Source organism: Pseudorca crassidens, chromosome 12 (assembly GCF_039906515.1).
Source record: "Pseudorca crassidens isolate mPseCra1 chromosome 12, mPseCra1.hap1, whole genome shotgun sequence".
Lineage (NCBI taxonomy): Eukaryota > Metazoa > Chordata > Mammalia > Artiodactyla > Delphinidae > Pseudorca > Pseudorca crassidens.
The window spans coordinates 66843254-66866424 of record NC_090307.1 but is presented as its reverse complement, the minus strand read 5'-3'; the positions used below and the strand labels follow the sequence as shown (position 1 = coordinate 66866424).

Here is a 23171-nt window from a genome sequence, read left to right as displayed (position 1 = left end):
TTCCCCAGGGGGCCCAAGGAAGAGTGATGACTGGGAAGGCCGGGCCTGCTGCTGGGGCAGGGCAGTCAGGCCACCCCTGGGGACAAAGAGGCCGCACCTACCCACATGGCACGTACCTGCTCTTTGACCTAGTGACCTGGCCCGGGATCATCCCCACCTGTGGCTCACCTGACCTGGCCCCTGCCCCAGCCCACCCTCTCCACCCAACAGCAGGGAGTCTTCCCAAAACACGATGCTGGACAAACACCAGGACCCCCGCTCACCCTGCTCCTATCAGCCCCGTATCCCAGCTCCACCTCTGTGCGGAGGAGCAACCTTTCCAGTTGAAGTCGACTAAGTAGGGAACATCCTCCCTGTTTAGAGAAAAGGTGCGGGGGTGAGGGGACCTTTGTGTCACACGCCCAGTCAGAGCTGGGGTCTGGTGCACCCCCAGGCGGGTTGTCAGGGGCTCCTTCAGGGCCTGAGGCTCAGCTGCCCATCTCCCCTGGGCCCACCTGACCAGCCTGCAGCCCGGGGCGGGCTCTGCACGACGAGGCTGGCACAGGCAGGGTCACGCTTACCTGTCTCTGGGCGGCGGCCCCAAGGTGGACCTGACAGAACTTCACGGCCTGCTCCAGGGCAGCCTCCTCGTCCACCTGAGCAAGGAGATGCCCAAGGTCAGAGGGCAGGGGCCTCGGAGGCCAGCCTTCCCCCGGCCCCTGGTGTTTGAGGACAGCTCCCAGGGTGAGCCCTCCCACTGCTGCTCCCCCCAGGACCCCAGCCCTGTCTCCCAGGCCCATCTGCCAGGGGCACCGCTCTGGGCCCAGATGGCCAAGCCACGTTCATGTCTGTGGCTGTGCTATTTCATCCTCGGGGGCTGAGGCTGGCAGACTCTGAGCCAGAACCTGCCCCTCATGGGGGCGATGAGGCCGGAGAGACCTGGGGGTCGCCCGGGATGAGCAGCAGACAGGGCATGAGGGAGACAGCCAGCCTGGCGTGGCGAAAGGGCCCGCCCTCACCAGCAGGGAATGCAGGGCTTTTTTTCTAGTTTATCAGCAACAAAAAAAGTTACTGCTGGGTGCTTGTGAGGTGGTGATAAGACAGACACACTCACAAGCTGCAGTGCAAATTAACACAAGTTAAAAGGAAAACAGTGTATCAAGATGGTCACCCTGTATGAACCAGTCACAGTGCAGGGTTCTTCCTGTGGAAAGAACCTATTTTTCTCTAGATAGAGAAAAAAACGTGTGCCTAATGGAGTTTTTTTTAAAAGAAACAGAATAAGAAGGGCTCCTCCACTGCAGCCCCCTACTCGGGGGCCCCGACTCCCTGTGCCAGACTTGACGAGATTTCTGCAAAGCGGCTTCCTTTCCTTTATGGGTGAATATATACATTTAAAAGCATGTTGTTTTCCTTTTGCTTTTTGGTATGTTTCCCCAGCTTTACTAACGTTTAGTTGACAAATAAAATTGTAACATATCTGAACCTATCTCGTGCTCACAGTAGAAAACCTCAGAGGTGACCAGGAATGACTCTGAAAGCCCACCCTGGGGGGCCTGGCCGTGATCATGCTTGGGAACAGAGCCGCCAGGCCCGCCCCAAGGCCACCCACCTGCCTGATGAGCATGTAGCTCTCGGACATGATCCTCTCGATGCGGCCCAGGTCATAGGCCACGCCCTTCTGGCCCTGCTGCCACACTCGGTAGGCGTCCAGCAGGAGGGTCTTGCCGGACTCTGTGTCCTCCAGGAGCTTCCTCTTGCGGCTAGGCCGTGGAGGTGCCTCCTCGGGGTGGCTGCCTGTCCTGGGTCCAGGGGTGGCGGCCGGGGCAGCGGCGGCGGCTGGTGGGGCCGGTGTGGGCGGGCTGGGCTGCTGCCGGGCGCTGATGCTCAGCTCCTCCAGGGACAGCTCGGCTGGCCGGCTCTCGGGGCCCCAGTCTCTTGGGGGGCGGCCTGGCTGCAGGGGTGGCGCCCGCTCCGAGTCTGAGCCACGGGTGGCGGCCTCCCCCGTGTCCATGGGCTCTGTGGGGCCTGCCCGGGGGCTCTCATTGTCCTTGCGCTCCCCGCCCTGGTCTGCACCATCTCCTGCATCCACAGCCACAGGCCGGTGGTTGTGGGGGCCTGCTTTGCCCCCTGGCTCGGCCCCTGGCCCTGAGCCATCAGCCAGAGGAGGCTTCTTGGGGTGCGGGAGGCCTTCCTGGCCACCCTCAGGACTGGCCTTGTGGGAGACGTCGGTGGTCATCCTGGCTCCAGGGAAGCCACAGGCCTTGGGCCCTGGGCGTTCTGACCCCTGTGAGGAAACCAATGGTAAGACTCAGTGTGTCTGGTGTTTCTGCCACAAGAAAGCACCCTTGGGCGCCAGGTTTGCCCACCCACCGAGGCCACTCAGGCTCTGCCCATCTGCCCGCTGGCCAGGGCTGGGCCTGGAGAGCTGCCTGGGAAGGCCCTCCCGACTCTGAAGCTCCGGCCTTGACGGGGGCTGATGAGGCCTTGGAGATGGCTCTGCTCTTGAGGACCAGCTGGCCCTCGCCAAGTGGCTTCTCTATGTGCGGGCGCCTCGCGGGGAAGTGACCTGCCAGGGCCACCAAGCGTGCTCACTGCAGAGCCGAGTCCACCCTGAGCCCCTGCACCAGGGCCCAGCCAGTTCTGCTGGGCAGCGGGGCATTGTAGCCAGATGGCCCTGGCTCCCAGCGGCCCCGCCTGCTAGGCTGGTGACCAGCCTCCGGGACCTCAGGGTACCCAGCTGTGACGAGGGACCGTGTGTGCACCAGCTCCTGGGGGCTGGCGGGTGAGGGTGCGGGGCCACTGGCTTTGCCATCTGCTCCACTGTGAGAGCTGCTGTCTCCTGAGCTGGTCCTGCCGGGCGGGGCTGCCTCAGGAGCCTCACCACCTTCCTCACCAACCACGAGCTCACTTTAGCCAAGTGCGTCAGTGCCTCACACGAGGTGCTTGCGAGGTCATCTTTGAACTGACCTTCCCACCTGGGGAGGCAGGTGAGTACTGCCCACAGGTGGGGGTGTGGGGACCTGCCCAGGGTGGGCGGGGTGTACCTCCGAGAGCTCACTCAGTGTGTCCTCCAGCACCTTCACAGTGAGGATGAAGGCCCGCTGAGCCAGGACCTGGCGGTCGGCATCTCGCAGATACTTCCTGCAGGCATGCGGGGGTGGCCAGAGCATCAGAGCCGGATGGCGGCCCGTGCCCCTCCGAGTCCCACCCGCCTGGGGTCTGCTCCCCAGAAGTGTTCCCCGAGCCTCCTCCTCCTCGCCCAGCACTGTGTCCTGGGCCCCCCTGAGCTGGGCTGTGACCCCAGGGGCGGGGCGGGGCAGGCCAGGCTCAGTGAGCTTGGGGGCCCCCGGCTTCTCTCCCACAAGCCCATCTCCAGGGAGCTTCAGGCCCCTGCTGAAGCCCCCACCCTAGCCCCTGGCACGGCACAGGTGAGTGAGACAGCGGAGAGGTGAGGCATGGTGCTGGCAGCAGGAGGCCTTGCAGTCGGGCCACTCCACGTCTGAACTGTGTCTCTCCTGGGACCCCCCTCCCCCCAACCACTGCAAGTGGCGGCTATCCCTCAGTCCTATCTGTCCCAAGAGGTCTCTGGTTACCTCTGAAGCCCAGGCCCCCTGTGGCACAGCCCACTATTACTGGCCTTCACCTGGGGACCCTGGCTGTCATTCGGACACCTGTTGTCCCCACGAGCTGACAGCATCCCCAGGCGCCCCGAGCTGGGGGAAGCAGAAGGGCTAGCTTGTCCAGAGTCTCAGTGGGGAAACCAAACCCAGTGGGGAGAGCCCGTGCTTGCCCCGGGGAGTCTGGGGCAGGGGCGCTGGTGTTTGGTTTCCAGACAGCGGGACAGAGAGGGCCTTGAGGAGAAGGACTGGGCTGGGCTCCCTGCTCGTGTAGACGCCCCAGGCAGACGGGGCCGAGCGGCTCCAGGCAGTACGTGCTTGTGCTCTGAGCCACGGCAGTGTCAGCCGCCGCCGCAGGGCTGACCGCACGCTGGACTGGGCCGGCCGGCCGGGCGGCTGCACTCACTTGCCCTGGTCCGGGGTCCGCTGCAGCATGGAGGAGACCTTCAGCAGGGTGCTGTGGTCCCGGAGCTGGGCCAGCACCTTGAGCAGCAGCACAATGGAGCGGTTCATGTGCCAGGCAAAGCTGCCCGGCCGGTCGATCTCGTCCACGGGGATCCGCCAGATGCCCTGCGGGATGGACGCGGCGGGCATGAGAGGAGGGCCGCTGCGACCAGAGCCTGCCCTGGGGCCCAAGGGGACGGGAGTACGGCCCCCCACCTGCTTCCTCCCACAGATGAGGGGCAAGGACGTGTGCATAGTTCTGCCCTCCTCTTCTGAAAGGCTGCACGGCCTCCGTTTACTTGATCGGCTCCCACGGGAAGCAAACGGGTTGCGCCTGGTCAAATGGCAGGACTGGGAGAAGCCGGGGCCTACGTGTCTCCTGCACAGGTGCTGACTTAGCGTGGGACCTGTTCCCAGAGGGAAACTCTAGGAACTCGTGAGGCCGAGGGTCAAAAGGTGCCGCCATACCACGGCAGCTGTGCTGGCCAGACAGGCCCAGGCCTGGGCCCCACCCACGGCTCTCCCTCCTGCAGTGGCCAGAGACTCGCAGGCCTGCCGAAAATGACCAGCAGCTCCCAGGATGCCGGGTTCCCTCAACACACCTTTGCCAGCACTTTGCTCTGGCTGGGATCCCCTCCCCACTTCCCCCCTGGCTAACTCCACTGACTGACGGCTGAGCGGGGGCAGGACTGGCTCTGGGGAGCCCCACTGCCATCTCCCCCCTGGCCATGCTTAGCCCACCGCTGCACCCGGCACCCTGCCTATCACCAGCCCCAAGGTCTGGTTCCCTGAGGTGCCCCCCCCCACCAGCATGGGGTCTGACACCCGCTCAGACCCAGTCAAGGTGAGGTGAAGCCCAGGATGGCTGAGGGAGAGAATGACAAGTGAACACAAGCTCACACCACTGAGCCATATCTCCGGGGCAGGTTCCCAGATGGGTCCCTGCAGCTGACCCCTGGAGAAACTCCTGCCCAGGAAGGACAGAGCCGTGAGCGCCGCCGCCTCTCCAACGTGTGGCCCACGGCAGGGTGTCCAGGCAGAGCCCCTCTCAGGGCCCTATTCCCGTGGGAGCTGGAGGATGGTCCACGGCACCCTCCCTGCTCCAGCAGCCCTGGGAAGGAAGCCAGAGCCCCTCCAGGCCTGAGCCATTTGGGCAAGAGAGGAGCTTGAGGGCTTCCCTGGTGGTGCAGTGGTTAAGAATCTGCTGCCAATGCAGGGGACACGGGTTCGAGCCCTGGTCCAGGAAGATCCCACATGCTGCGGAGCAACTAAGCCCGTGCGCCACAACTACTGAGCCTGCGCTCTAGAGCCCATGCTCCGCAACAAGAGAAGCCACTGCAACGAGAAGCCCATGCGCTACAACGAATAGTAGCCCCAGCTCGCCGCAACTAGAGAAAGCCCGTGCACAGCAACAAAGACCCATCGCGGCCAATAAATAAATAAATGTATAAAAAAAAGAAAAAAAAGAGAGGAGCTTGAAACCCTCAGGGCTGAGTCCCCGCAGCCTGCACGCCTGGTCCCCGGGCTCACAGTGGACACGGAGGGCCCGCCCGGGCAGGCTGGGCCCCCGTCCAGACAAAACCAGGGGCCCGAGGCCACCCTCTCCTGTGGCACTAACACCAATGCTGCATCTCCTACTGGGCGGGCGTGGCTTCTGCAGCAGTTCGGGGAAAGCTGCCACTGGAGAGGACGAGGGACAGCCAGAGTGGCCCAGGCACCCCGCCCCCAGGTGTGATGGCAGTGGCCAGGAGGGTGCCAGGCCCAGCAGTATAAGACCAAGGAAGGGCCCGCCCCACCAAGGCACTTCAGACATCACCGTGGTCCCCACCACAGCCTGCAAGGGGCGGTGACACAAGGCATCTACCTGGTTTTTTTTTCCCCCTGGGGTGAGGGTGCCAAAACGAGCCGAGGCACACGCTGAGAAACGCCTTGGAGGGCACCGTGTCCCTCCCTTCCCCTGCCACAGTGGGCTAGCCTCCCGCCACTGCCAGCCCACTGGGAATTGCCAGGCAATGCCTCAAGGAAGACAATTTCCGGGTGACACTGAGAGGGGTCTGCCTGCCACCTGCCCTGTCACACGGAGGCAGTACCCGCTGCCCGGCTCACCCTCTGGGACTGCTCTCCCCGCCCGGCACTGACGGTCTGGTGCATCACGATCACGGACGTTTCCAGGCAGACAGCTGGCTGAACCTGCTTGCTGTGTAGGTGGGAAGCCTGGGCCAGCAAGGGGCAGCCCGCCCCCAGCCACACTGCTGGACAGCAGCCAGCCCGGAGGCATGGGGCCCCTCCCGCCTCAGCCACTGACTCAGCCTGCTGAGCAGCCCCTCCTCGGGCAGCCAGGACACAGCCACCAGGACAGGTCCAGTTTGCATCCCTTCACACAAGAGTTCAGCAGCAGAGGCCCCCATGCACTCACCCAGAGGGCACGTGTGCAGGCCCCAGGGAGGGCAGGGAGCGCACTGGGACCGAGAAGAATGGGGGCAGCAGTGCGTGAGAGGAAGACTGGCTGCGCTGGGGGGCCTGAAGGACAGCCCAAAGCAGGATCCCAGTGAGCAGGAGCCACGCAGCAGGCAGCCCACAAGGAGAGTCCGGGACAGGGTGCCTCGAGGGAGGGAGGCAGCTCTGGTGCCAGGCGGGGCTGGGGGGCCACGACTCAGGCTTCTTCCTCACTGTGCCCTCCCCCAGACTCCCCTCTCCCAGGCGGCAGGCACTCCATCCTGGCAAGGATGCCGCCTGCTTGGAGAGCCACGGGTGGTGCAGGGGGCGCAGCGGCAGCCTCAGAGCACTCAGAAATGCCAGGACTGTGCTCAGAGCTCACCCGTGTGCCAAAAGGCTCATCTGGAGTGTCCCAGCCGACCCTGCAGCCCATCAGAACGGCTCTGGGCTCCTGGCTGCCAGATGAGGTCACCGAGACAGACTGCAACCACCTGAATAATGCATGGAGCCCCAGACTCTGGGCTGAGTGCTTAATACCAGTTACCAAACCCTCCATGCAGCCCCCAAAGCCGGGCATCCTCCTACTGCTCTTGAGGAAACCGAGCTGCAGCAGCTGAGCCCCACAGCGGGGCAGGCCAGGGGTCCTGGGAGCTGGGGTGGGTTGCCCTACTTGGGGACTCTTAAAGACGTCCCCGAGGGAGCTGACGCTGGGTCAGTGGCATGGTGGGGTACCATCGAACGTGCCATCCACTTACAAGGGGGGCTGTGAAGCAAGGCGAGGCCAGAGCCTGGGCAGAAGGGCCATGAGGTTTTGGCCTCTGGTCACCGCAGCCTCGACAGGTGGTGCCCCAGGGAAGGGACGGACAGCAGATGGCCCCACTGGCATGGAGCACTGCTCCTGGCTGCCAGGCCAAGGGCGTGCTCAGGCCCATGGCTCACGCTGTCTCCAGCACATTGTGGTCTTAGGACAGCTTCTTCCTGGAGGGGCAGGGGCTCCTTTCCCCCCAGATTCATGATTGGCCGGCCAGTCCACACCTCCCTAACTGCCTCAGTGTGGGCCAGAAGGAGCGCCGGCTCCCTGCACCCCAGGAGGGCTGCCGGCACAGCCTCTTCATCCAACCTGGGGCCAACTCTGAGCCTGGCAGACGGAGGGCAGAGATCCAGACACAGTTCTGGTTCGCACGGCAAACCCAACCACCCTCTGCTGGGCCACCACTCGGGCCATTCTCCACGGCATACTTCAGGGTCGTTCCAGGGCTCCCGGCCCCATGTGTCACCTTCACGGACCCCACCTTTCAGTCAAGGCTCCTCCACTCCAAGGGCCCAGGCAAAGGCTCCCCAGGAAAACAAGGGGCCGGGAAATGCCAGGGCAGGAAAGAAGGCCGAGAGAGGCACGGCCCAGTCGGGCTCCACTCCATCCGAGCCACACTCAGCCCCGGTGCCAGGCTTGTCTGGGAGGGGATGAGGCTCAGGCCATGGGGGCTGGGCGGAGACTCGGATTCGTGCTATGCCCACACCAGCAAGGACAGTCCGTGTGTGTAATCAACCCCGCCCAAGGCTGCCCAGTGACGCTGGGGTGGGACCAGGACACAGGGGCCAGACCCCTTTGTCCCCCACTCTCTGCGCCCTCCCTGAAGGCTCACAAGAAGTCAACAATATGACCTGTGACTTACAGACGTAGAAGTGGGGGTGCAGAGAATTAGACAGTGACACCAAGTCACTTCAGTCTTCAGCCGGGGCCTTGGAAGCCCTGCCCTCAGAGGGACGGGGGAGCCAGCGCCCTCCCCAGCACCCTGAGGGCCTCAGAGCCTTTGTGAGCAAGTCCCTGGGGCCCTGTTGTGGGAGTCTTCCCGGAATCCTGGGCTCCTCCCGCTGTCCCCTGCTGCCCCACCCACGGGACTCAGATGTGGCCCCTTCCCCACTGTGCTGCCACCGGGGTCGTGCCCAGCCGGGGCACCAGGTGTGGCTCAAACAGAAGGACAGAGGAGAAAGTAACGACAGCTAGGAGCACCCAGAAAGGCCGAGAAGGAGCTGCGCCTAGGAGCCTCACGTAGGAAGAGAGGAGAGAAAGGCGATAGGGGACCCACAGCAGGCCAGAGGGCGGGAAGAGGTAGAAGCAGGTGGCTGGGCAGGCAACCCAGAAGGGCCTGTGTCTGCTTGGTGCCTTCCCAGGCCCAGCCTGAGCAAGGGCTGTCACAGGGTGGTGTCAAGGGCCGACCTAGCTCTCGTGGGCAGCAGCCAGTCCTGAATCCTGTCGCGCGGCCCCCCCAGACTCTGAGCTGCCGCCGGTGGGCAGGCAGGAGGGGCTGAGCCTCTCTTGCTTCCTGGCCCCTCCATGCCCTGAATAGAGCTGGCCTTCTGGGGGGCCACCAGGCAGGCCTGCACACCCTCCACAAAAGGAATGTTCCCGGTCAAAACCACAGACCCTGGTCCCAAGTCCCCACAACCTTGGTGCAGCTCTCGGGCGGCTCTGAGGGAGTTGCCAGCGCTGCATCTGAGCCAAGGCCTGGTCAAGCTGTGGGGGTCTGCGCCCCAGATGGAGCCCCCGCAGGTGCTAGGGAGGCCCCTGGGTCCCCCAGGGCAGCTCAGCCTGGCAACTGCACAGAAAGCCAAGTGCATCCCAGGGACTGGGGGGTCACACGGATGGGTCAGGCACACCCCCAAAGGGGTCCATGCTGGTGGGATAGGCAGACACAGATGGCTGCCATCCAGGGCGAGGGGACAGACGAGAGATTGGAATAAAAAAAAGGAGCTAAGAGAGCAAGAACTTTGGGGAGGGGGTTGTACAGGAAAAGCCAGGGAGGAAGCCAGAAAGGAGCAGGAACCGGAGGAAGAGGGAGGGGAGCCCCTGCCAAGTGAGGGGAGATGGGCAGCCCCCTAGAGTCGACCTTGTGACCCAAGTGTCCTGAGCAGAAGGTACAGAGGAGCGTGAGTTCTTTCACCTTAATTTTTAACTCAGTAATGGAGCACGCGTATTTTCCTGCACCATCAAAAACTTCCCATCACTTAAAAGGACCCCAGTGCGTCACCCTGCAGGTGTACCCTAACTCGCTCGGTCCCCTCCTGGGTGACATTTGGGGTGGAGTCTTCAGGATCATTAGGAAGAATGTCGGCTGAACAGCCTTCCCCACAGAGCTTTTCTCCCTCTGCTCGGGCTGGACCCCTCCCCACAGAGGGGACAATGGTGGGCATGCAGCAGCGGGTGCTGTCCTGGAGGCCGTGCCTGAGCTCCTGATCTAAGATGCGGAGAGCGTCCCACCTGCCCAGGCCCTCCCAGCCCCCACCTGTCCCACGCCCACAGCATGACAGGTGAGCAAGGCCTCCCCACGGCCGCTCAGCCCAACATCCCTGTTCACAGAGAACACGATGCTGTGAGCACCCCAGGGAGAGCCCGCCTCCCGGGCAGAGGGATTCCTGCAGCCCACCCCCTTGGCATGGGTGCAGCAGTGACTCAGCGCTCCGAGCAGGCGAGGCCAGGAGAGCCTGCTGGCATCCCACTCCGAGGAGCAGTGGGCTGGGGGCTGTAGGAGCAGGAGGGTGAGAGGGAGCCCCTCAGCAAGAAGGGGTGTCAGGGTAGGAGCTTAGGAGTCTTTTTTCCCAGAGAAGCATAAAAACTTTGTTTCCAGGACAGCTTCGGTGCCGCAGCCCAACCCTGAGCCGAGCAAAGAAAGCGTCGGTATCTTGACTGTGAGGCCTTGAGGTCAAGAGCAGCCCTGGGGAGAATACCGGCGCCCTCCACAGGCTTGGGGAGACACCTGTTACCTGTAAGCCCACGCAAACCTCCCAAGCAGCGAGACCACTCAGAGAAGGGTGGAGAGGGCAGGGCTGCATCTGGTGCCCATGAGTCCCTGGGGCCGACAGTACTCACAGGGCACCTTCCCAGCTTCTCCCACACATGACCCCACTTACACCTCCCCCGGAGAGACTAGTTCCAGGGCACACAGCCAACAGGGAGATGAGCTGGCAGCAGAACTCAGCCTACCCAGCTCTTCCCGCTCCGCCCTGCCTGCCCCCAAGTAGGGTGAACATCACAGACAGGCAGGCCAGCACGGCATCACCTCTCCCACCGCCGGCCCAGATGGCTCCATCACCTCCAGGAACTGCCCTGGTGGAGTCCTGAGGCCTTTGGGGCCAGGACTGCGTTTCCAGGTTGCCAGCTCCCCATCTTCCTGATGCCCTGCAGAGCTAAGGGCCCTGCACCTCCCACAGCAATCGGAGCCACCATCCTGCTCCAGGCCTTCGGTTAAGGGCGCGCCAGGGGCGGGCGAGGTTGAACACGCCTGGGGGCAGGAAGCCCTGCAGCCTCCTCTGCAAAACCATCAGAGCCACCTCTCTGGCCGCAGGGTTGCACAGAGGCCGCCAGGGGCGCCTTGGCCCTGCCCCCAGGAGCCGTCCAAGCTGGGCTGCGAAGGGAAAGGGATTCCCCGCGCCATCCACAGGTAACGAGTCCCCAGCGCAGGCAAGGGCTGGGGAAGCCTACAATTTGCCTGCGGCCGGTGCCCGCCCGTTTCCAGCCTCTTCTGCCAAATAAGATGTCGCACACGGGATCCCCAGAACTGCCAGGCCGTCCGTCCCCTCCCCCTCCGGGGAGAAGCAGAAATGACAAACAACTAAGAGCGCGGAGGCAGCCCACCCGGCAACTCCGCCGGGCCCCCCTCGCCTCCGCGCCGAGCCCCTCCGCCCCCTCCCGCCCACTCTGCGGCGGGGCAGGGTCCCGGCCCAGCCCGGGGCTTGGAGTAGGCCAGGCGCTCGCCAAGCCCCGGCACCATCTTCCCACCCCCGCACGGCAGCTATTTATAGCCGGGGAAGCACGGCGCGGGGTGCCGCTGCCCACCCGCCGGCCGGCTCACCATCCCCGGTAGTGGCCCGCGCAGCTCCCGGTCCGCGCCGCCCGCCGCGAAGTTGCTGGGTCGGCGAGCTAGCGGCTTTCGCTTTCGCGGGGCCGGCGCAGCGCACACCCCCGCGCGCCCACTTGCGTCCCCGGCGGGTCGGCTGGGCTCGCCCCAGGCTCGCGGGCGGGCTTCTCCCCCGGGTCCCCCCGCCCCGGTCCGCCCGCCGCCCACCTGGCGCTGTGCGGGGACCCGGACGGGGCAGGGGGCGCCGCGACCCCGCCGCCTGCCGACTTCCTCTGCCGCGGCGCCCGGGAAACCGCGGCCCGCGGGCTTCCTGCTGCGCCGGGCGGGCCGGGGGCCAGGCGGGGGGCGGCCGCGTGAGCCGGCCCGGAGGACTGAGCCAAAGCTCGGGAGAGCGCAGAGCCTGCGGGCAGAGGGGAGACACTGTCGCGGCCCGGCCCCCGGCCCCCGCCCCGGGCAAGTTCCTACCCGCCGGCTCCGCCGTGGCATCTGTGCAGGGAGCTAGGGCGGGCGCCGGGCCATGGCGCGGAGGCTCGCTCGCTCGCTGGCTCGGAGGGCCGGGGCGGGGCGGCGGGGCCGGACGGGGCGCGGGCGCTCGCTCGCTGTTCGGCCTGGAAGCGGGCCCAGCGGCACGGCTGACTTTGCCGGCAAACACTCGCGGGTTCCGGGCCGGGCCGCTGAGGGTACGGGGGGCACAGCCCTCACCGCGGGAGGCTGTGGGACCTGGCATCCCAGGCCGAGCCGGGTAGGGGCGGCCAGGAGTGCGGAAGGCAGGGCGACAGGGGCCAGCAACGCGCTGGGCTGGGGCTGTCCTCGCCCTGTACGGGGCAGCTCTGTGCGCGGGGCCGCTGGAGTTGTGCCCCGAGGGCCCAGTGCAGGGCAGAGGAGTGGGTGAGTGGGGGATGTCCTTGCTGACCCAGTGGGGCAGTGGGAGCTGGAGTGAAGCCTCTCCCAGGCCCATCCTCAGCGGGGAGGGCAGGACAGGGGCATCATGGCATCCCCTAGGGGGCTTTCCAGCTGGGAGGGGGCTCATTTTCCAGTTGGCTGTGAGGCCCCAAGAGCAGAAGACACTGCGGGGAGGGGTGGGGCTGGGCAGAAGCCAGGCAGGCTCAGGAGCCCCTCAGCCTCGGCATGTGGCAGCCCTGCAGAGGCCTGCGGGTGCCAGGAGCGGGACTGTGCCCCTTCTGAAAGGAGTGGGCTCAGAGGGACGCCCCCGGCACCCACAGCCCCAGCGAGCACACAGCACCTTCCTCTCTGGCTTCCTGTGGAGCCGGCCGCCCTGGAATTATCCACCAGCTCCTGGTTGCTTCTCCTAACCCAGCTGAGGACAGGCCGAGCAAAGGCGCAGCCCCCCGGCCAGGCACCAGCCTCCCCACCATCCCTCCCCCACCTCAGCACCACGAGGGCCCGGCTCTTTCCTCCCTCCCCAAACACCCAGATGCCTCAGATCCACCAGGTCCCTATCCTGGTGACACTTGTCCTGGTGACATCTCCCCAAGCCAGATAGTTTCCACCTGTCCTGCCCCGGCTGGCTCCTGCCCACCAGCTTTCCCAGGCTTGCCACGTGCCCCCAGTCCAATCGGCCCAAGGCCAACCTTCGGCCAGGGGGCTGTGCACTCCCTGCCTGCCCTCCCTCCGGGGGGCGCAGAGGCAGTGGCTCACACTCCCTGGAGGATCAGGACTCTCTGTCTGGCCCTGGGCTCCCAGAGGCCACACAGCTGCAGGGAGACAGGCCACCTTGAGGCTATGCCCACTGGGCTGGGTCTCAGGCGAGGAGTGCTCCCGCCGCACGTCCTCAAGTCACAACAGCTGTTCACTGTCCACACTCATGTCGTCATGACACCCACACGTGGGGACAGGTTCAGAGTCACACAGCAGGAAGTCTAGTATGGCTGAGAGCCATCCCCAGGCCTGGCCGGCTCCAGAAGAGGTGGGGACACTCCCCCCAGCTGTCCCCAGGGCTAGAGCAGACATGGGACGCTCATGCCCTGCACAGGTCGAGTCAGACCCAGGGAGGCTGAAGATGTGTGTGGGCATCACATCTGGGCCAGAAGGAAATGGTGTGTGTGGAACGGGTAGTTCTCTGGAAACAGGCCCCTGTGTGCAGGAGGCCTCCCACACAGCTTGGAAGCAGCGGGTGGGGGCAGCCCGGGGCTCAGGGTCTTGCTGTCACAGCAGGAGGGAGGCCATGGTGGGCGAGGGGAGCTCAGGGGCTCTGGGGAGATGCCCCGGGCAAATGCTGGCACCTGAGGGCTCCACCTCCTTGGCCTGCTCCAGCACCACACGGCACCCTGCACCCCAGCCCTCTCCAGAGCCCCAAGAGATGGGCATCACCGTCTCTAGCTGCCAGGCCGCAGAACAAGGAAGTGGGGACCACCCTCCCTGACCCCCCAGGGGGAAACACTTCTGTGCACATGGGGATCCCCCCCGGGGCTTCATGCAACAGCACTGTGATAGCTGTGGGACTGGTGGGCCTGAGAACTTCTGGGGCCTGAGAAAACCTTGTGCCCCACCTGGCACTTGTCAGCACCCTATGCAGGTCCTAATCGCCCACAAAGCACTTGGACGTGCAGGACACAGGCCTCTGACTACTGCCCTGGAGAAACAGCTGCTCCCCACCTCAGGGCCACCCTGAGGGCCTAAGAGGGTGGGAGCTCCTGCACCACTATGCCACCCTCGGGGCCACCCTGACCTTGCTCCCCCACGGCCAGCAGGAGCCCCTGTGAGCAGGGAGGGGCTGGTCTAACCTGTGAGCTGGCTGTTCGGGGTTAATCCTGGGGCGGGGGGGGCAGGTGTCCCTGGCCACCTTGCCTGGGTGCTGAAGGGTGTGCTCCAGCCTGCCCCTGGAGTCACCCTTGTCACTGGCCTAGTCACAGCGAGCGCCCCAGGACTGCCTGAGCCTGGCAGGCTCCTGGGAGGAGGACTGATGCAGAGGGGGGTGCACGGCCCTGGGCTGAAGACAGGCCCAGCACCTGAGAAGCCCCTTGACCTCAGGGCAGGATGAGCCCCACGCTATCAGGGTGCCCCGCTGCCTCTCCAAGGGACACCTAACCTTAATCCCCCAGAGCAAACTTCAACAATCGATCATAAGAAGAAAACAAACATCTGAGGACATCACCTGATCCCCACGGGGGCTTTGCCTGACAGACCCCTCTCCCCACTCTAGCCCCAGGACCTGTGGGTGACCAAGAAGACAAGGAAGATGGTGGCAAGGGCAAGAGGTAATTGGCCCTGAGAGCCACCTTCCCCTGCCTTGGACCTTACTCGTTGACCTCTTCCAGATGGCGGACTGGGGGCCAGCAGGAGAAAGAGGTGGCCAGGGCTGAGCTGGGGAAGGAAACGGCCCACACACAGGCCCCTTCCTGCCCTCGGCTCAGAGCCCAGGCCTTCCCCACATGGCCCTCACCCCGGGCAGCCTCACTGCCTACAGGACCCTGTCTTTCTTCTCTTCAGCCCTAAGGGAGAGGTTCTGGTCCAGCCCCGGTCAAGGGCCAGCCCTGGGAAGTCCTGACCTTCACATCCCCAGCCACCATCCACCCAGTACCCCTGGGCGGCCAGCGGGGAGGTAGGCAGGCCGGGGCTGCACCCGTGTCCACGCTGGGAAGTCGGGCGGCCAGCTTTCCTCTTGCGGCCCCCACCTGACTATCCCCGTTCATTCTCTGCTCTGCCACCATCTCTTAGGTGAAGCACTTGCACACCCGTCGGGGCTGCAGAGGGGGAGCTGTGAGCCCGGGAGCCCAGGGATGGCCGCCAAAGCCAGAAGGAGCCAGAGAAGGTGAGACTGGACAACTCCAGCCTTGTCTGTGTGAGTAGTCCCTGGCCTGAAGGTGGTCCAGACTGTCTCAAGGCGTCCGTGTTGAGTGAGGAGCAGCAGAGGACAAACAGTAGCCTTGGGGTAGAGGCTGTCATCCCTATGCAAGTGGAAAGGAAGACTCCAAGGCCAAGAGGCGTGTGGTGGACCGGGGAGTGGAAGCCAGACTAACGGACCAACGTGTGCAAGAGCCCAGGCCTGCACCCGGGGCGGCATGCAGAGCGTGTGGCGGGCCTGCTCACACCTCTCTGGCCACCTTCCTCTCAGCGGGCAGCATAGCCCCCTCGAGTGGCCACACCCTCCCTGGAACCACGCACCTGTGCTTTGCGTCACACGCCCCAGGCCTGCACCCCCAGCAGAGGTGGCTCCTGGCCCTGCAAAGCCAAGACCCAGACCTAGAGCTAGCTGCTGGCCAAAGTGCCACCGGCTGCGCTGCCCACGGGACCACGTGGCCCAGTGGCCTCTCACGGCCATCCTTCTCAAGACCTGACCCAACGCAGACCTGCAGGCTGCTCCTGGTTCCTTTCCACCAGCCGTTACCCCAGCCCCCACCTTGACCTAACCCCAGTCTTCCCCAGGCTAAGTCCAACACTGCCTTTTAGGTAGCAAGACTGCTTCTTAGAGTTAACAGTCCAAATTCTCAGCACTGGAGCTTTGAGCTGCCAGCTGGTCTGGAGGTGCAGGCCTCCCCGCTATGGGATGCTGGCTCTGTGTGTCGTGTGCCTGAGCAATCTCTCTGCCGGTAGCGTGCCAGCCTCACAGGCCCACGGCAGCCAGCTTCCTCTCCTTTCCCTGACAGCTGAGAAAGCAGCTCGCCTTCCACCCCGGGCACACAGACCCCAGCTGCAGCCCCATCTCATTCTCACTAGAGCCTCTGGCGCTCAAAAGCGGCTCAGACTATGCTCTGCAGCTGCAAAGTATCGCTGATGTCACTGAGTCCAGCTGTTTTGCCTGTTTGACCCATGAGTGAGGACACAGGTGGGGAACAAGGACCTGCCCAGGGAAACAAAGAGGGCCGGGCGCAAGGACCCTTGTCCCTCGGTCCGGGGCAGCATCCACCTCAGCAGACAGCTGTGCCCATGCCACGCTCAGCTCTGCGGGGATGAGCACACGAGTATGCGTGCACCTCCACAGTGCCTGACCTGCAGGGCCTGCCCAAGGCCCCAGTCACCATGGGGCGGAGCCAGGGTCTCGGTCATGGATGCCAGGGCTGTTGTGCGCAGGCACTGACACAGCCGTGGCCCATGTCAGCTTGGCTGACCTGGCAATTCCAGCCCAGCTGGGGGCTCAGGAACGGAGCTGGCCTCAGAGGGAGAGAAACAAGGTTGGGGTGGGGGACAGAGCAGCTTCAGGAAGAAGAGGCAGGCCTGTGGGCTGGATGCTGTTGGACAGGGATCTCCCCACATGGCGGCAGGGGTGGGGGTGGCTGGGACGATCAGGGACAGCCAGTGGGACCACGTGGAGGGCAAGGGGTGCCTAGTGTGTGCAGTGGGGCTGCACGTGGCCTCATGGAGAGAGGGACTGCCAGGGGTCTGGGGAATGGGCAGCGAGGAGAAGAGACACCAGCAGGCTTTGATGCCTCTCGGGGTGATCTGGGACTTGGCATGTGTTTGATGGGGCCCAAGAGAGCCTCCTCAGAGCAAGAGGGTGCTAACACTTGGCTCCTTTGAGCCCGCCCCACGTCAGGGTTGGAAATGAGAGCTACCGTCCAGGCTTCTAGAATAGCCCAGTCTTTGGAGGGCTGCTGAGCTGCTTCCGTTTCATCTCAGGAGGGGAGCCCGCATCCTAGAAAAGCCATGTCTGATGTGCACATGGAGGAAACTAGGACAACCCATCCACCATCTGACCCCTGGCTCCTAATGAGTGGCCTTTATGGACACGGGGGCATCTGTGCTGAGTAAGTGGAGCCAGGTTCAGGCCACAAGTGGTGGCAGTAGCCGTGGCCTGTGCCAGGTGTCTTCCCTGGATGACCAGCACAGGATCCTCATGCAGGGAGGGGCTGAGCTGAAGGGGTGGCGGGGGTCAGGCACTGACCACAGACAAAGCCGACATCCCAGGCAGAGCTGGTGCCTCCACTGGCGTTCAGGTCCCAAGCAGGCTTACAACCCGCCACCTCCCCCAAACCCTTCACACTCGTGTAGAACATCAGAAGGGGAACAAACTCGTCCAGGCGTGTCCTGCAGAGCAGGGCTCTGTCCCCAACCTGAGGGGTGCCCCGAACCAGAAGAACAAATGTGAGATGTTACAAGCGCAGCATTCCTCCCCTCTCTAGAGCGCCGTGCAGCCTCTGCTGTGGCCTGGGGGCCTCCCACTGAGCTGTGAGGAACAAGGACGAGGACCGGCCCCTGGGAGCAGGGCCCCCACACCTGCCGGACGCTCATGCTGGCAGGTGGCGGAACTTGCAGAGGCCTGAGTTCACGACCCAAGCCAAGCAGCGTCGCAGCACATATCCAATCACTCTCTGGCTAGAGTGCACCCTCCCCCGGACGTACCTCTGGATGACCATGGACGTGGGCAGCCCTGGGGACAGCCAGCCCTGCCCTCTCCAGCACCACCTGCCCCACCCAGTGCCGACCCTCATGTGCCATTTGGCCTCTCTCTGTTCCCTCTCCTGGACCACCTTCTCCCTGGTCTGTCCGGCCACCTTGCCCCCTTCCCCTTGCTGTAGCTGGCCGACCCCCTCTCCTGCACCCTCGGCACACGCAGGGTGCCGGGTGCACTGCTCACACCCGGCCCCGAGGAAAGGGGGCTGAGGCAGGGGCTCCCGCAGGTCGAGCCCTCCCTCCGAGAGCTCGCTGCGCCCGAGCACCACCATCTCCTCCTCTTGGGTTTCCCGTGGTGCCCCTGCTGCAGGGCCGGCTTCATTGCCCACCCAAGAGGGGCCTGGAGCCCAGGGTTCCCCACCCCTCCTCTGAGTAGGGCCAGGCGGGTCCCTCTCTGGAAATAAAGCCCAGCACTGAGCCGCTGGGGCTGGGGCGGCCTCCCCTGCAGCCCGGAGCGGGCCCTTGCTCGTCTGTCCTAAGCAAATTTGCCAGTGTCCCCACATGGGGAGCTGCGGGGTGGGTGTGACAGGACGTTATCTGAGAGTCAGTGCCACCCTGGCGAGGGGCTGGGCTTCCTGGGGAAGCTCCACCTGCTTTGGCATACCCTAATTTTAGACTTCTTATACCTAATTAGAGATCAACGTTTCAAAATTTGTTTTTAATCAACCAAATTCCTGCACATCCTTCCGAACTGGCCCCGAGCCACCTCGCCTCCTTCCCACACGGACCCCAGTGAGCCTGTGTGCTCTTTTCCACGAAGTCCCTTCCCCCAGCTGCCTCCTCCTCCTTCCGGGGCCTTCCTGGACCCTCTCCTGGACACAGTGGCCCCGGGGCACATGTGGTAATGGTCTCCCGTGATCCTCGATAACCCTGTGAGGTGGGTCTGGTCAGCCCCAGTTTACAGATGAAGAAACTAAGTCTTACCAATACTGAGCAGCTCGCCCAAAGCCACCAGCTATGGGTGGGGCCAGGCATGGTGCAGGGCCTGAGGCTGGCCAGGAGCAGAATTGAGGGTGAGGGCGTGGGCGGCCTTTGAGTGGCCTCACCCTGGCCTGTGAGGGAGTACATGCTCTGCCCCCAGAGGCACGTGGTGGTCACAGCCCATCACCATGGAAACCAGGCCGGGGCCCCTGGAGCCCTCAGCTCTGGTTTGGATTTCAAACCCAATGCCGCTTTCTCAGAAGCAACTTGGTCAAACTTTCCAAATAGGAAAAGTGGAAGGAAAAAGAGAGAGAGAGAAATTCCCAGCCTGAAGCCACCCTAGAAAGACGGCCTGGGCCCTGAGCTGGGGAAGCCCTGTCTGGGTGGGCAGTGTGGTGGCAGGGCAGAGACCCCGTAGCCTCCCCAGGGCTCATGCCCCTCCTCTGGGGAGCAGGCGGTGGTGGTGCAGCCGAAGCAGGTGGGCCCGGCCCTTCCTGTCTCTGCGGGAGCAGCTGCCCTTTTGTGTTTCCCAGTGGGGTGTGTGAGAAAGGGCTCTTTTGGAAAAAGGGTTGGAAAACCACTGACCTCATCCAGCTGGCCTGCCTTTGGAGATGGGGAAACTGAGGTCAGGGTCGGGACCAGGAAGTCAAAAGCAGGGCTAAACCACGAAGGTAGGGCAGCATGGCTACGCCCAGAGCAGGCGCACCGGAAGATCTGTGGGTCGGGCCCCATGTGGACGGGGCGCTGGGGCATCCACACTCCAGCCCCCTGCAGCAGCCCCGGCTCCACGCCATGGGGGTGCCGCCCAGCCCTGTGCTCGGGCTCCGGGGCCAGCGCCCATCGCCACAGGAAGGCCGTCCTCCCTTGGGGCTTCCACTCCAGTTCAGGATGACTCTGAGCTACCCAGGGCACACCTGGGAAGCCCGCAAGGAAGGGGAGGTGAATGAGCAGCAGCCACAGGCATGGTGCCCTGAGGGGATGGGGGACAGGCAAAGGCCACCAGATACACTCTGCCCTCCCCTATGCCCCCACCCATTGCCAGACCCCTTAGGGACCCTCAGCTGCGCTCCACCCTGCCCCTCCCACCCCCAGAACCCTCTGTGGGGGGGATGCTCCTGCCCACTGCTTTCACTGTCGAGACAGGTGTTTGGAGACGTGATGGCAAGGCAGTCACGCACTCTGGCAGGGGTGGGCCCGGAATGGCCACGTCCTGATTGCACCAGGCTGCTCCCTGGGGCCCAGTGTGTGGCTTGTGGCCATCTTGACACTGTTGGGACCACAGGGCTCTCGAGTGCCAAGCGCTGGACGTTTACATCCCCCATCTCACAAATGAGGAGGTTGGGTCTGTGCAGTCACAGGGCACCTGACTCGGTCAGAGGTGCGCCGGCCCACGGGGGCGGCCCCCCGGCAAAAGCAGCAAGCCTTGGCTCAGCCTCAGCCCCCACACTCCCTGGCTCTGTGGCTCAGGGCTTGTGGTCTTCAGAGTCCCTCCTGCTGGGCTGGGGTGGGGCCAGCTAATCAGGGCCAGGCAAGCAGGATGATGCCCAGGGCGGAGGTGGGCTTGAACCTCCACTCCTGCCGGGCTGGGCGCAGGCTGGGTGGGGAGGGCGGTGGGCAGGAGGTGAGAAGCATCCGAGCTCTGCTCCCTGCGGGCTGCGCGATGCTGGGCCTCAGTTTGCTCACCGTGAGATGGGAATCATGGGGCCGCAGGGAGGAGGAAATGTCTGCTGTCCCCGAGCTCCTCTGTGCCCCATGGAAGCAAGCCCTGTGGCCTCCCTTCCATGGCAGAGGCCTGCTCCCTGACATTGTTTCCCACCTCAGCCCAGGGGCCAGGCCACAGCCACTGCCCTCCCACAGGCCGGGAGCCACAGGGAGGGCCTGCATCCGGAGTGAGCCCCAGCACTCCATGGGCCAAGAGGACTAAGCAGAGACTGGCATAGCCAAGCATCCTCCTTCCCAAAGGACAGGTTCCTGCAGTGACTCTGCCACAGCCAAGGCCTCAGGGAGCCCCCTTCCTCCTGGCCCTGCCCCGCTGGGTCCTGCTCCTGCGGCCTCAGGAAACACAGCCCTCCCTCGGCCCTCTCCCACGGCTCCCTGCGGCTCCCTGCCATCCGTGGTCTGAGCCGCTGCCTGCCCTGCTCCACTTTCCAAACCCTCAAGAGGGCCCCGGGCCTCCTCCAGAAGCTGCCCCCCTGCCGCCCTCCAGACGGCGCCTGCCTGGGGCAGTGTCCCAGGGGGATGAAGCTGAGCCTGATACGTGCCTGCCTCAGAAAGACTCAGCGGAGACACTGATTCCAGGAGCAAGCCTCTGAGAAATAACTTGCAGTGGGAAAAGCAGTGCACACTGGAAAATGTTCTTCTCTCAGGAATGTTGCACAGCAAGCTCCTGACCATTCTGGATGCGGATACAAACACTGCTGTCCCGGGGCTGGCCAGAAACTCTGGGGTGGAGGCTGCCCGCAGGATGTGGGACCCGGGGCAAGTCCCGTGTCCCACTGGGGGACCATCATGGTGGGGTGCCGCCTTCTGCCAGGGCATCCTGGCATGGCCACAGCGGTGAGCCCACACCTGGACACAGAAACTGTCCCCAAGGGCCTGGCAAAAATGCACGTGGGGGCAGCCCGTCCAGAGGCTGATTATGTCTGATTGGTTTTTAAAGTCTAGCTGTGAATGGGAGTGGCTTGGCTCGGGCAGGGATTTATGACCGCTATGGTCCTGTCAGGGTGGGGCTGGGGCATCCTACAGAAGGGAAGGCCTTGGGCACCTGCTCCAGGCTGAACCGGGCCCAGTGGGCTGGAGGCTGTGAAGTCCCATGAAGCTTGCAGAGCCGAGGACACGGGAAGGAAGGAGAGCTCAGAGTGATGCTAAGAAGTCACAAGCTTGCTAACCGTTTAAAGACTCTTAAAAACTGGGCCTTTTCCCTTGGAGAACTTGAAGTGATTCTTTTGTTTACTTTGCTTTTGCAACCGGCCCATCAATCAACTCAATAAAGCTAAAAATAGCGCCACAGCAGCAATTCCTACTACAGCCCAGTGTTCGATTTCCTTAATTTAAACTTTTCCCTTCTTTTCTGTTCTCTAATTCCCACTGACGTGACTGGGTGTCCTTTACCCTGACGTCAGGACGGTGTTGTGCACGGCCTCAGTGATCTCAGCGAGGATGGGGCAGGCGGTGACCTGCCACGGTCCCCCTCCATCGAGAGTGGGGACAGGAACAGAGGACCGGGAGGGGTGTCCACTGGTGACAAGGAATCCCAGTTTCTTCTGGGAATCAGTCGACACCAGCACGTGGAACTGAACCATCCTCAGGTAAATGGTAGGACGATGAACTGTGGGCCTGCAGGGGCGCCCTGTGTCCCACTCGCCCACGCAGACCCAGGGCCCACCCCTGGGCCCACCTCCACCTGCGCCCTCACACTCTCTGTCCCTATGGCCCTGCCTGTCACCCTGTCGGTCCAGGAAGGTGCGCTGGGCCCGTCCTTGCCTGTCTCTGGGGTCCGTCCACTGGCTGTGTTCCCATGGCCCTGACTTGTTTCAGAATGTCTGGATCCCATCTCAGGCGCCCACTTGCAGTGTGGCTGGGCCTCAGTTTCCTCCTTTGTAAGGCAGGGATGATGGCACGACCAACACCTTGTGGGTTCTAAGGATGCAACGCGCTGCTGTGAGCGGTGATGCGTTGCTGTGAGTGGTGGCCGCCCAGAGGAGTGGAGGCCAGCAGCGCACCTGGCCCTGTCCCAGCCCGGCCGCTCCAGCACGCCTGCGTCAGCTGGTGTCACGTCTGCCCCCTGCCAGCCCCTCTGCCCTGCGAGGACCTGGCCCGTCCCTGCGGGCACGGGGTCACCCCACGGCTCCCACTGCTCTGTGGTGCAGGCACCCCCACGCCACCTCCTCTGCCTCTCTCGACCTCCTGCTCACCCTCAGGTTACGGGCTCTGACCTCCAAGAGTGGTGGGGCTTTATTCAGGCCTGAGGGTCTCAAAAAGCATGTGTGCAAAAGTGATGGCAAACCCACTGCGAGCTCTGGGCTCCCCCAGCTGTTGTTCACCTAGTCGCCTCCCCCAGAGACCTGGTGCCCCTCAAGAGTGGGCCTCACTCATGGCATGATGGAAGGTAATCAAGGGCCGTGCACAGAGTGCTTCGCCACCAGGAGGTCTCAGAGAAAGGGAGGGGCGAGGGTCCTCCCCCCCATCCCAGGAGGGGGCAGAGGCGCAGGATACAAGCTGCCACACTCACCTCCACCACACTCACCTCCCCGACACCCACACTCTCTAGAGCCCAGATGTGGCTGCTGAACTCCGAATGGCACAGCTGCTAAGGGAGCAGGCCTTGGAGTGGGACCCACCTGGATTTAAATCCCAGCCTGGCCACTTGTTAGCTGTGTGACCTTGGGCTACTCCCTGGGCCCTGCACCTCATTCAAAGGGGGTATAACAGAACCAGCCTTCCCAGGGCCCTGGCCGCTGTCACGGCTGCTGGCAGCTACTGTGCAGAGGCCCACTTGACATTCTCTCCCAGGACCCACAGCAGCCAAGGCAGCCAGGGAGGGGCTGTGAACAGGGCCCGGAAA

The 23171-nt window shown here is 63.9% G+C and overlaps 1 protein-coding gene and 1 long non-coding RNA gene across 3 annotated transcripts in view; one reads left to right on the top strand and one right to left on the bottom strand.

Annotated features, from left to right (window-relative positions):
• Positions 1-23171, bottom strand: part of CABIN1 (calcineurin binding protein 1) — a 98004-nt gene that overhangs the window by 7778 nt on the left and 67055 nt on the right. The window contains 4 exon segments of the mRNA XM_067700062.1: positions 561-635; positions 1592-2266; positions 3027-3123; positions 4006-4169. Coding sequence (XP_067556163.1) covers positions 561-635; positions 1592-2266; positions 3027-3123; positions 4006-4169 — 1011 coding nt within the window.
• LOC137203605 (uncharacterized) lies at positions 10248-21634 on the top strand. Of its 2 annotated transcripts, XR_010933187.1 has the most exons (4): positions 10248-10918; positions 14499-14553; positions 14786-14897; positions 15014-21634. It is a non-coding gene; the product is annotated as an uncharacterized lncRNA (long non-coding RNA). The 2 variants fall into 2 exon arrangements; XR_010933188.1 differs by lacking the exon at positions 14786-14897 and having other exon boundaries at positions 10286-10918.